The following is a 13,791-nucleotide window of genomic DNA, read 5'->3' as shown; positions in this document are numbered from 1 at the left end:
CGTCTGGAACGGGTCTTCTGCATGTTCCAAGAACAAGAACCAAGCAGGGTGAGGCAGCATTTAGTTATTATGCTCCTCACCTCTGGAACAAGTTACCCGAACGTCTGAAGTATGCTCAAACTGTTAGCTCCTTTAAATCAGGGCTAAAAACGCTTTTGTTTAGCACTGCATATCCATAACTGTCTATATATTTCAATCTACCTGCCTTCTATTCCTCTTGTGCTTATCTTCATTGCTGATTTCAATGATTATTAGTAGCAGTAGTTTTTGCTTTATTTTTATTTTTGTTTTATTTTTATTTATTTATTTTTATTCTGTGATTAAATGCGATCTTTTGTCTTGGTTTTTACGTTGTGTTGATTTAAATGTGATTTTTATGGTCTTCATGTGATGTAAAGCACTTTGAATTGCCTTGTGTTGAATTGTGCTATATAAGTAAATTTGCCTTGCCTTGCCTTGTCTAGAGGCTAGAGACTCGGCTACAGACTTGACTCGTCTCGTCTAGAAACTCATCTAGAAACTCGTCTCGAGACTACACTTGCCTATAGACTAACAACTAGACTATTGACTAAACACTAGACTCGCCTAGATACTCATCTAGAGACTAGAGGCTCATCTAGAAACTCGTCCCTGGACTACAGACTCGCTGAGAGACAAGCGACTAAAGACTAGACACTAGACCCGCCTAAACACTCATCTAGAGACAAGATTAGACTTGTCTGGAGGATAGAGACTCAACTAGAGACTCAACTCGTCTAGAGACTAGACACTAGAGACTCGTCTAGAGACTAGTCTAGAGACTCATCTAGGCATTAGACTAGTGACTCGTCTGAAGATTCGTCTAGGGACTTGTCTAGAAACCGTCTACAGGCTAGACACGCATCTAAACTTGTCTATAGAGACTCATCTAGGGACTCATCTAGAAACTCGTCTCTAGACTACAGACTCGCCTAAGACTAGCGACCAGACTAGAGACTAGACACTAGACTCGTCTAGACACTCATCTCGAGACAAAATTAGACTTGTCTAGGCTAGAGACTCAACTAGAGACTCAACTCGTCCAGAGACTAGACTAGACACTCGTCTAGAAACTCGTCTATAGGCTAGACATGCACCTAGAAACTTGTCTATAGACTAGAGACTCGTCTAAAGACTAGAGACTCATCTAGTAACTTGTCTCTGGACCACAGCTCGCCTAGAGACTAGCGACTAGACTAGAGACAAGACACTAGACTCGCCCAGATACTCATCTAGTGACAAGATTAGACTTGTCTAGGAGCTAGAGACTCGACTACAGACTCGATTCGTTTTGTTTAGAGACTCATCTAGAAACTCGTCTCTGGACTACAGGCTCGCCTAGAGACTAGACACTAGACTCGCCTAGACACTCATCTAGAGAAAAGATTAGACTTGTCTAGAGGCTAGAGACTCGACTAGAGAGTCAACTCGTCCTGAAAAAAAGGGACCCAACCAGACTATTGTAAACCATTTTTTCTTTAGATATATGAGGGAGCGTTCCCTTGCAATTTTTCCGTAGTATTTACCATAATTACGACACCCCTTGAAGGCAGCACGAGTACAGCAGATTCTGGGAAACAACACAATAGATGGTCAATTACCTGCTTGGCTGTTGGGTTTCCCTCTTCCTTTGGGCGTGGAGGGCAACAACATCTCCAGACTTTGGGTGGGTGTCGACGGTGTGGGCGCCTTATGGTTTTTGTCCAGCAGGGGCTTAACATCCTCTTGGAGGATGCCGCCGCCCGACAGCGGGGACCCTTCCTTCTTCTCGGCGAGCAGGTTCCCCGCCGCCCTGGCCGCCACCTCTTTGAGCAAGGCGGCCGACGACGTCATGGACACCAGCGACAGGAAAGACGTCCCCGAGTTCTGGTGATCGGCGGGCGTCCCGGGCGCCGACGAACCGTGGCTCCGCTCGCTGACTTTCTTGGAAAGGGCGGCCAAGGTGGAGCTGGCCGACTGCGGGCTGAACGGAGAGTTAAAGGCATCAAATCGCACCACGTCGTCCCCTCTGACGCCGGCCCCTCCAAGGGGCGGCACGACAGAGGAAATTGCAGCGGACGACGCAGTGGTGGCGGCGGCGGTCGACACGGCGTTCTTGTCTTGAAGCACCGCGTTGGCCGCCGCTTTTAACTTCTGGATGGCCGAGTCCGGGGAGAGGCTGGACCCGCGGGGCGTGGAGCGGCCGGTGGGCGGCCACTTGTCCGCGACGCCCGCCCATACAAAGCCCCCGTTACTCTGGGAGTTAAAGTTGTCCGCCGGTTCTTGTTTAACGGCGAGCGCTGGCGAGGCGGCGCCGCTGTTATTGTTGGCTAGCTTGCGGGCCAGCGCGCTTAGCTGCTGAGCATGATGCGAAGAAGGGGAGAGCGTCAAGGGCGATGCCAGACCTATCGGCGGGGAGTCGCCGCCTCGGGACGCCCGCCCCAGCAGGTCCCCAGAGTCTAACTTGAGCGATCCGGCCTCTAGGAGGCGGCGCAGATTGCTGCTGAGGGGCTTCCCGAGGGCGCGGGACGCGGCATCGCCGTACAGCGAAGACACCACCGACGTGACAGTGTCCTGCGGCGAGAAGGCGCCGCCGCCCAGTCCCAGGAGTTCCAAGGAGGCGCGGTGAACGGGCGTGGGGCAGCCCGTCGGGCTCTGGTGCTCGGCGTCCGGGGACGAGCCCCTCGGCAGGTAGAGTTCATCCTGGGTGTCGCCGTAGGACGAAGACTCGGAGCGCGTGTCGGACGCGTTGCCGAACCAGCCTTCCTCGTCTGCGGCGCCGCCGTCGAGCCCTCCTTCGTCATTGCTGTCCAAATCTACAAAACATGAAAGAGACGCCATGATCAGACTAAAGACCACCATAACTTACATTTCTCTCTTGACTACAGAAATTTCATGTACATCCAAAATTGATACTAGAGTTTTCCTGATTAAGCCTGTTGCAATCTGAATATAGTAGAAGTCAATTTATTGCGCGGTTAATATAAATGAGGGCGGTAATTTTCCCGGTTGCGATTTATTACCGTGTGCGTGCGTGCATACATTTGTGCGTGTGCAGTGCTTAATTTGTAAATCATAAGGTGCCGGAACGCAAAGTACAAATGACAGTGCAGGGATGATGAGACAGGCACAGGTCCCGGAACATATGCAGAAAATGGTGCCGACTGAAAACAACACACAAATGCCCACTTGCCATGCTGTGGGACTTACAAGCCTCAATTTCAGATAATATCCATGGTTTACAGTGCCCTCCATAATTATTGGCACCACTGAAAAAGATGTGTTTTTTAGCTTCTAATATATATTTTTTTTATTCAAATAATATGGGACCTTAATGGAAAAAAAGAGAAAAATCCAACCTTCAATACAAGTGCATTCATTCAGTGGGGAAAAAAAATCCCACATAAAGAAAAAAATTATTTGACATCAAATAATGTGTGTCACAATTAGGGCTGCAGCTATCGAATATTTTAGTAATCGAGTAATCGACTGAAAATTAATCGAGTAATTGGATAAAACAAATATATTTTTAGGTGAAGAGCAATTATAAATATACATGAGAAAACAAGACATTTCATCTAATCTTGAACCATTTTCAGTCAATCAATGTCTTTATTTTCGATGTATATTGTTGAAAACAGCCAACAATTGCATCTCAGATGTAACTAGAATTTAAAAAAAAAAAAAAAAAGACTAATTCACTGCTTTCACTCAAAAAACGTTTAAATCTTATGAATATATATATATATATATATATATATATATATATATATATATATATATATATATATATATATATAACCTAAAAATGCCGTTACGCTTGATAACACACATCACCTAAAAGTTAGGATTTTTTCCCACGTGTTTTAATTGAATTTCTCTTTGTGTCAAGCCATTGTTAATTTCTAGTTAAGTTTTAAGTTAGTCTAAACTGTAAGTCCTGATAGGATTTTGAGGTTTTGCAGTGTTCAAAATAAATGTATGATACAGGCTGTATTGGAGCACATTAGGGACCAGTGCTACTTGGTGTTTTATCCAGCAATGACTACTGAGCTAAAATTGATAGTTAGCATTATTGGGTTTTTATTTTACACCCTCAGCACTCCACAACACTATGTTATGTTAAAGCCTGTATGTAAGACACTTTAGCCACGCATCGACAGTGGTCATAATTAATTGAAACCTAACCCTCCGCAGGGCTAACGTTACGTGAGCTAGTAGCGACAGTAACGTTAATCTTATTTATTAGCGTTTAGCGCTCTTTATTAGCGCTTAGCGCTCTCCTGCTTTAAGATGGCGGCGGTTTACTAACGCTGCCCAGACGCGGCCGAGTCTGTCATTTCGCATCTAGTTCAACATACATGCGATCTCTATGAGACACATCAGACGGTACCTGTTACCAATGTAGCATCGTGCGGGCTAGTATTTAGCAACGTCGGTGTCATTTGTGGCAGCTGTCGGCTGCAGTAAGTTTTTTTTTTCCTTCTTTCTCTCCGCACGTGACAGCGCGTTGTCCCGCATTGAAAGTAGTCCGAGCAAAACGTGATGCTTAGAACTGTCAAAATAAACGATTACTCGAGGTGAATAAAATTACTCGGATCAGTTATTAAACTCAAGTTACTCAAGTTGCTCGAGTATTCGTTTCAGCTCTCGTCACAATTATTAGCACCCTTGGTGTTAATACTTTGTACAACCCCCTTTTGCCAACAAAACAAGGTCTGGGGACTGAGATGGCCATGGGAGGAGCTTGATTTTGTGTCTAGTGAACCATTTCTGTGTAGATTTGGCCATATGTTTAGGGTCATTGTCTTGCTGAAAGATCCAGTGACGACCCATCTTCAGCTTTCGGGCAACACATTTTGATTTAAAATGTCCTGGTATTTCAAAGCATTCATGATTCCATGCACCCTAACAAGGTTCCCAGGGCCTTTGGAAGCGAAACAGCCCCACAGCATCACTGACCCACTCCCATACTTCACAGTGGGTATGAGGTGCTTTTCAGCATGCGCATCTTTCGTGGCACGCCAGACCCACTTAGAGTGTTTGTTGCCAAAAAGCTCAATCTTGGTCTCATCTGACCAAAGCACACAGTCCCAGGCTTCAAAAACCCTAACACAGAAATGGTTCACTAGACACAAAATCAAGCTCCTCCCATGGCCATCTCAGTCCCCAGACCTTGTTTTGTTGGCAAAAAGGGGTTGTACAAAGTATTATCACCAGGGGTGCTAATAATTGTGACACACATTATTTGATGTCAAATAATTTTTTCTTTATGTGGGATTTTTTTCACACTGAATGAATGCACTTGTATTGAAGGTTGGATTTTTCTCTTTTTTCCATTAAGGTCCCATATTATTTGAAAAAAAAAGCTAAAAAAACACATAATTATTATAAATCCAATAATTATGGAGGGCACTGTAAATGTTATGACAACAATTTACAGTTATTTAGGCTATACTCTGCACAGCACGGGCAATTGCCCACATAACCCCAGGTGGGACTTACAGTAACGTACAGTCTAACTTGTAAAACATAAAAACAAATAACACAAACTCATTCTTTTGTGAGTTTCATCCCCCCTGTCTTCTCTGGCCCCAAACCTTCCACCGCATTACAAATTGTGCAACCCAAACCAGAATTTCCCATAAGGGTACTGGCCAGTTGCTCCGACTGTTGGTGCTCCACATGGCTGACTGCTCGAGATGTAGCTGGCCCCCACTCCGGGTGGCGCTGACCTTGACCAGCTGCTGCCACGGTAGCAGTCTCCTGCCCCGGCTTGGCTAGCTGTCCGTGAACCTGGCTAGCTGCTGCGGCGCTAGCCTCCTGCTGCACCCGTTAGCACGATCGCTGCAGCTGCCATCATTGCCGTTGTTGCTTTTCTGATTCGTTTTGAACCATCTTCCTTCTTTTTGAAAAAAAAGACAGCATATGCAACTGTCTTTATAGCATTTTGAAATACCGTTTGATCCTGGCTGCTTGCTCTCCAGATGATGCCAATTTTCGCATTTATTCTTTTTTTTTTTTTTGTCAAGGATGTGAAAAAACATATGTTTTAGCACCGCTACACACTAAACACACTGGAGTTAAAGTGCCCTCCATAATTATTGGATTTATAATAATTATGTGTTTTTTAGCTTCTAAAATTTTTTTTTTCTAAATAATATGGGACCTTAATGGGAAAAAAAGAGAAAAATCCAACCTTCAATACAAGTGCATTTATTCAGTGGGGAAAAAATCCCACATAAAAAAAGAATTATTTGACATCAAATAATGTGTGTCACAATTATTAGCACCCCTGGTGTTAATACTTTGTACAACCCCCTTTTGCCAACAAAACAAGGTCTGGGGCTGAGATGGCCATGGGAGGAGCTTGATTTTGTGTCTGGTGAACCATTTCTGTGTAGATTTGGCCATATGTTTAGGGTCATTGTCTTGTTGAAAGACCCAGTGACGACCCATCTTCAGCTTTCAGGCAACAGATTTTGATTTAAAATGTCCTGGTATTTCAAAGCATTCATGATGCCATGCACCCTAACAAGGTTCCCAGGGCCTTTGGAAGCAAAACAGCCCCACAGCATCACTGACCCACGCCCATACTTCACAGCGGGTATGAGGTGCTGTCTACACGCCAACAAGCTGTTTGGGAGGCATGCACGGAGAAAACCTTTCCTCACTCACAATCATAAACGCAAAAGTCTGGAGTTCGCCAAGCGGTATTGGGGCTTCAACTGGGACCGTGTGCTTTGGTCAGATGAGACCAAGATTGAGCTTTTTGGCAACAAACACTCTAAGTGGGTCTTGCGTGCCACGAAAGATGCGCATGCTGAAAAGCAGGGGTGTCGGCTCTCCGCCCGCTTGTCAACGGTAACAGTTTTGATTGCTCAAAGGAATATCTTGTGTGCTTTAACAGTAGCACGGGGATGTTAGAAGTGACAATCTATATCTAGCGTTATTGTTGTTCCTGTTTTTTTCCCCCTTTCTACAATAAACATCGTATACTTCACAAAAGTGTGTGGGTTGCTGACTCACTGCGGACCCGGAAACTTCGGAAAACAGGATGTAACTAAAGCAAAAAATAGCTGTGTTAAAGTCAAAGTTATGTTTGAAATGTATGCTTTCACAAAAAGCTCAATTTCTCCGTTTTTTCATCAGAAATTGGAAAATTGCTCAAACTACCGTAAGCTATTTTCTAATGCTGTTTTTCCCCGCTGAAAGAAGAGTGTCTAATCTTTCTTTTGGTGGGTTCCATGTTTATATAGCAATAGAACATACATTTCTGTGGGCCTTGCAAAATCAGTTAAAATCCAGTAAAACGGCCAGAAGCGAAGGGCCTTGCTCCGGTGAAAATGGCTGGGAGTGAATGAGTTAAAGTGGTGTTGTCATGGTTTGTTTAGAAAGTAATTGCATTTAGTTTTATTGATTTGGGTGGATACTCTGCCCTCTAGTGGCAACAGTGAATATCACATAACTCATTTCACATGGCTGAATCCAGCTGCTCCCTGTTAAGACCAACATAAGCTAAGTACATCACTCATTTCACATGGCTGAATCCACCTGCTCCCTGTTAAGACAAACATAAGCTAAGTTTTGTTTGAGTTAATGTGTTTTAATGTATTCATTATTGTTTAAAGGTATATTTAACTGTTTTTTGTGGGAATATGTGTTTGAACTAGGGTTGTTCCGATCATGGTTTTTGCTCCCGATCCGATCCAGATCGTTTTAGTTTGAGTATCTACCGATCCCAATATTTCCCGATCCGATTGCTTTTTTTTTTTTGCTCCCGATTCAATTCCAATCATTCCCGATAATGCATTGCCAAAATGTATATGTTCGGGAAAAATTAAGAAAAATATCATGACAATAAATCCTCAAGATGGAATTTACATTATTAACATTATTTCTGTGAGAGGGATCCACGAAAAGAAAGACTTGTAATTCTTAAAGGATAAATGTGACTTTGTAAATTGTGACTAAATATTGCCATCTAGTGTTTTTGTTGAGCTTTCAGTAAATGATACGGCAGGCATTTAACTTCTGCCCAAATGCATGATGGGAAGTGCAACCATGATTGTGCGTAGGGGCACCAATTGATATATCTTCTCTGTGTAGGGAACGAACATAAGGTGTTAAGAAAATGATCAACTACTACCTTTCTTCCCCACATTGCCTCCCACGTTACGTTTTATTGCTGAGAGAGGTATTGTAAGGCTTTAGCCACATAAAAAATGGCTCCAAAGGCTGTCAAAATTCGCTCTACTCATTATACACTGCCTTTTAGCACTATCTATAGGTAAAACGGCGTCTTTATAGATTGCACGCGACAATGTGTGAGTGGGTCGTGCAGCGCATGCGTTAATTATTTAACGTGATTAATTAAAAAAAATTAATTACCGCCGTTAACGCAATAAATTTGATAGCCCTACTTTAAGCCAAAACTACTCTGGATGAGTGTAAGACATTTTGTCTGTAACGTTAAATACAATTAGAAAACGATTTAAATTTAAAAAAAAAAAAAATATATATATATATATATTAAAAAAAGGCATGTCCGATATGTTTTTGCCGATTCCAATACTTTGAAAATGACGTGATCGGACCCGATCGATCGGGACATCTTTAGTTTGAACCATTTGTTAAGAGCATTGTTAAAGAAAAAAAAAAAAGTTAGCATTTTATAGCATTTAAGCTAGCGGACTTTTGCCATGTAAGTTAGCCAATTTTTCTTTTGTTGTACTTAGATCCTCATTGATTTATTTATTTTTTATACCGTTTGAGGTCCAGCTCAGGTATTTTAATTTTTTATGTTCCTTGTCCGATTACTCAATTATTCAAACTTCCTCATCTTTCATTGCCATCGACGGTGCTCGACGTCCAATCCATTTTGACATTTTGAAAATTCACAACAAAACAACCAGTTGTTTTTTTTTTAAATTCATTACTTGCGAGTTCAATTCAGTCCAAAATTTTTTGGATAATCGTGATGTTTTGCAAGAGATGAGCGAGATGCTTTAAATAATTTTGATTTAAAAAAAAATTTTTTCTTCCTAAAATCATATTCTTCCCACCCTTGGTCTCAAGGAGTAACGACGTTACCATGACAACCCGATCCATCCGGGAGGCTAGACAGCAAAGATTAGGGTAATGGAGGTTACGGAACTCCATTAATATTCATGAGCCCGCGAGATACCAACGGGGAGCCAATAAGGATAGGGTTAAGGTCACCCAGGGTCATTAATATACACTTGGTGTATCAATATTCATAAGCAAAATATTACAGCTTGCCAGACAAGGGCGAACAAAGAGGAGTGAGCATTCCTGATACATATTAAAAATAATAGTCTAGGGACTCTTTCCCGTTACGGACCAAAAAAACAATTGATCAAACCAATTGAGAGAACGCAATTGTTAAAACATGTCTTTACCTTACGCCGGCCCGGCGGGCCGCTCTCTGTTTACGGGCGAAAGCAAAACAGTTGCCAGGAAACGCAGCGGCGGGGATTGCTCCGATTCGGTTGGTCGCGAAAAGGTGAACGCGGTCGGCGACCCTTCTCCGCCGCCGACTCCTCGTCCTGCAAGTGGCTGACGAGACCGCGAGTGGGTTTCGTGAGGTTTAACTGAACTTCATAATTTCTATGAAGTTACCCTGCCGTTTTCATTCCAAAGCCAAAGTTAAAGGTGTGACAACATATTGGAAATTATTTTAGGGCATTTACAGGTTACTTCCTATCCACTTCCTATTCATTTGGGGGAATTCTTGAGTCATTTCATTTTCAGTAACCCCAAAATAAACAGGAAGTGACCTGTAAATGCCCCAAAATCAACAGAAAGTGACTCAAAATCAATAAGACGTGACTTGTAAATACCCCAAAATAAACGGGCAGCGACTGATGAACAGAAAGTGACCTGGAAATGCCCCAAAACCGTCAGGAAGTGACCAAAAATCAACAGTAAGTAACCCTAAAACTACAGGAAGTGAGTTGAAATCAACAGGTATGACTCGTAAATACCCCAAAATTCACAGGAAGTGACCAATGAACAGGAAAAAGTCACGGAAACCTCCCATAATCAACAGAAAGGGACTCAAAATCAATTTAGGAAGTAACACCAAAATAACAGAAATATCCCAAAATCAACAGGAAATGACCCAAAATTGACAAATTGCGCCGAAATCAGAGGAATTTACATGGAAATGCCCTAAAATCAACAGGAAGATACTGAAGGAGAAACGATATCGTCATCGCACACACCATATAATTGTTTGCATTAGTCTAACACATATATAGTCTAACACATACATACGGTACAGGTTTTCGTAGGCACCGTCTAACTGTTTGCATTAGGCTAACACACGTAATATAATTAATCAGGAAATAGTATCATTTTCATATTTACGGTAGGACTACACTACTAATATAAAATAAATAGCACACTATAGTTTAATGAGAAGAAATAGAAGAGATACACAATGCCGTCTTATCACAAGAGTGACGCACCAACTCGGGTAATCTGCTCTCCCAGCAAACTCCAAGGACAAAGCGCTTTGTCCTAAAACAAGTACAACCAGCCTGGGCAGCAAAGTTGATAGCGGGCGTCCCAATCCGCGCACGAACCTAAGCCGCCCAAAACCGGCCACAGCGGGGGCGGCCCAAAAGCAACGCCCAGAAACGCCTTCGACAAGACCCGCGTCAGCAAAGACTTCAAAAAGACTGGACACTGAGATAAGACAGCTTTCTTCTGCTCGGAAACATGTAGCCTTGTTTTGGATCCAGAATTGTCCCTCCGTCGTCTGTTTTTGCCTTGTTTTTTTACCATTGTCGACGAATAAATTGTCAACCTGTTTTCGGCGAGTGTTCTTCAAGCTTTTGAAACATGGAGTCAGTGAGCAAAGGGTTAACACAGGAACGCGCGGAGTTTGGCTTCCTCCTGGTCGGTCTCTTCGGGGGCGTCGAGCGGCGGAGCACATTTCCGTTCTGTTGCCGGCCTCCCCGTGGGGTTTGGGCTGGGAGGACTAAATTCCTTCAATACCAATGATCCGGAAGTGATCCAAAAATGCCCCAAAACCAACAGAAATTGACCCAAAATCGACAGAGAGTAAGCTGAAATCATAGGAAATTACTTTATACCCCTGATTCAACAGGAAGTGACCAGGAAATGCCCTAAAATCAACTGAAATTGACCCAAGCATAATACGAAGTTACACAGAAATACCCCTAAAATCAACAGGAAATGACCGATGAACCGGTAATGACCCAAAAATGCCCCAAAACCTGGAAGTGACCTGGAAATACCCCAAAAATCAACAGAAACGGACGCAAACCTAACAGAGAATTACACGGAAATGCCCCAAACTCAAGAGGAAAAGATTTAAAATGCATAAGAAGTGACCGGAAATCTTTGGAAATGACTTGTAAATTACCCAAAATCAACAGCAAGTGACCAATTAAAATAAAAAGACCAAGAAATGCCCCAAAATCAAGAGAAAGTGCCCCCGAAATGAATAGCAAATTACACGGAAAAACCCTAAAACCAACAGGGAGTGACCAATGAACAGGACGTGACTGGGAAATGCCCCCAAATCAACAGTAAGTAACCCTAAATCTACAGGAAGTGAGTTGAAATCAACACGAAATGACTCGTGAATACCCCAATTCACAGGAAGTGACCGATGAACAGGAAAAAGTCAAGGAAACGCCCCATACAGAACAGAAAGGGACTCAAAATCAATTTAGGAAGTAACACCAAAATACCAGAAATATCCCAAAATCAACAGGAAATGACCCAGAAATGACCCAAAATGGACAAATTGCACCGAAATCAGAGGAATTTACATGGAAATGCCCTAAAATCAACGGGAAGTTACCAATTATCCGGAAGTGATCCAAAAACCAACAGAAATTGACCCAAAATCCACAGAAAGTAAGGTTGTTCCGATCATGTTTTTTTTGCTCCAGATCCGATCCCGATCATTTTAGTTTGAGTATCTGCCGATCCCGATATTTCCCGATCCGATTGCTTTTTTTTTTTTTTGCTCCCGATTCAATTCCAATCATTCCCGATAATTTTCCCCGATCATATACATAAGTACTGTATTTGTTTATTATGACAATAAATCCTCAAGATGGCATTTACATTATTAACATTCTTTCTGTGATAGGGATCCGTGGATAGAAAGACTTGTAATTCTTAAAGGACAAATGTGACTTTGTATATTGTGACTAAATATTGCCATCTAGTGGATTTGTTTAGCTTTCAGTAAATGATACTGTAGCCATGTCCAAATGCATGATGGGAAGTGGAACCATGACTGTGCGTAGTGGTGCCAATTGATATATCTTCTCTGAGTTGGGAAATAACATAGGGTGTTAAGAAAAAGATCAATTACTACCTTTCTTCCCCACATTTGTAACCACGATATTTCTAATCATTGAGAGAGGGATTGTAAGGCTTTAGCCAATTAAAAAAAGGCTTCAAAGGCTGCCAAAATTCTCTCTACTCATTTTACATGGTCTTTTAGCTCTATGTGTACGTAATACGGATCCATTATAGATTGAACGTGACAATGCGTGAGTGGGTAGTGCAGCGCATGCGTAAATTGCGTTAAATATTTTAATGTCATTACCGCCGTTGACGTGATAAATTTGACAGCCCTACTTTAAGCCAAAACTAAAGACTCTGGATGAGTGTAAGACATTTTGTCTGTAATGTTAAATACAATTAGAAAATGATTTGATAAAAAAAAAATATATATATATATATATATACACATATTAAAAAAAGGCATGTCCGATATTTTTTTGCCAATTCCGATACTTTGAAAATGACGTGATCGGACCCGATCGATCGGGACATCTTTACCCAAAATCTACAGAAAGTTAGCTGAATTCATAGGAAATTACTTTATACCCCTGATTCAACAGGAAGTGACCAGGAAATGCCCCAAAATCAACAGAAATTGACCCAAACATAATACGAAGTTACACAGAAATACCCTAATCTCAACAGGAAGTGACGGATAAACCGGAAATGACCCAAAAATGCCCCAAAACCAGGAAGTGACCTGGAAATACCCCAAAAATCAACAGAAATTGACGCAAACCTAACAGGGAATTACACGGATATGCCCCAAACTCAAGAAGAAAAGACTTCAAATGCATAAGAAGTGACTGGAAATCATCGGAAATGACTTGTAAATTACCCAAAACCGACAGCAAGTGACCAATGAAAATGAAAAAGACCAGGAAACGCCCCAAAATCAACAGAAAGTGCCCCCGAAATGAATAGGAAGTTACTCGGAAATGCCCTAAAACCAACAGTAAGTAACCCTAAATCTACAGGAAGTGAGTTGAAATCAACTGGAAATGACTCGTAAAAACCCCAAAATTCACAGGAAGTGACCAATGAACAGGAAAAAGTCACGGAAACCTCTCCTAATAAACAGAAAGGGACTCAAAATCAATTTAGGAAGTAACACCAAAATACCAGGAATATCCCAAAAATCAACAGGAAATGACCCGGAAATGACCCAAAATGGACAAATTGCGCCGAAATCAGAGGAATTTACATGGAAATGCCCTACGGGAAGTTACCAATGATCCGGAGGTGATCCAAAAATGCCCCAAAACCAACAGGAATTGACCCAAAATCTACAGAAAGTTAGCTGAAATCAATAGGAAATTTCTTTATGCCCCTGATTCAACAAGAAGTGACCAGGAAATGCCCCAAAATCAACAGAAATCGACCCGAGCTGAAAAGAAAGTTACACAGAAATACCCTAAAATCAACAGGAAGTGACCG

At 42.2% G+C, this 13,791-nt stretch overlaps 1 protein-coding gene across 3 annotated transcripts in view; it reads right to left on the bottom strand.

The window, feature by feature from the left end:
- znf827 (zinc finger protein 827) overlaps positions 1-13,791 on the bottom strand; it is a 237,795-nt gene that overhangs the window by 144,147 nt on the left and 79,857 nt on the right. For all 3 annotated transcript variants that reach the window (XM_057843537.1, XM_057843538.1, XM_057843539.1), the window contains exon 2: positions 1,620-2,813. In XM_057843537.1, coding sequence (XP_057699520.1) covers positions 1,620-2,813 — 1,194 coding nt within the window. The remainder of the gene's footprint in view (positions 1-1,619; positions 2,814-13,791) is intronic.

Source organism: Corythoichthys intestinalis, chromosome 8 (genome assembly GCF_030265065.1).
Source record: "Corythoichthys intestinalis isolate RoL2023-P3 chromosome 8, ASM3026506v1, whole genome shotgun sequence".
Lineage (NCBI taxonomy): Eukaryota > Metazoa > Chordata > Actinopteri > Syngnathiformes > Syngnathidae > Corythoichthys > Corythoichthys intestinalis.
This window is presented reverse-complemented; position numbering and strand designations above follow the sequence as displayed.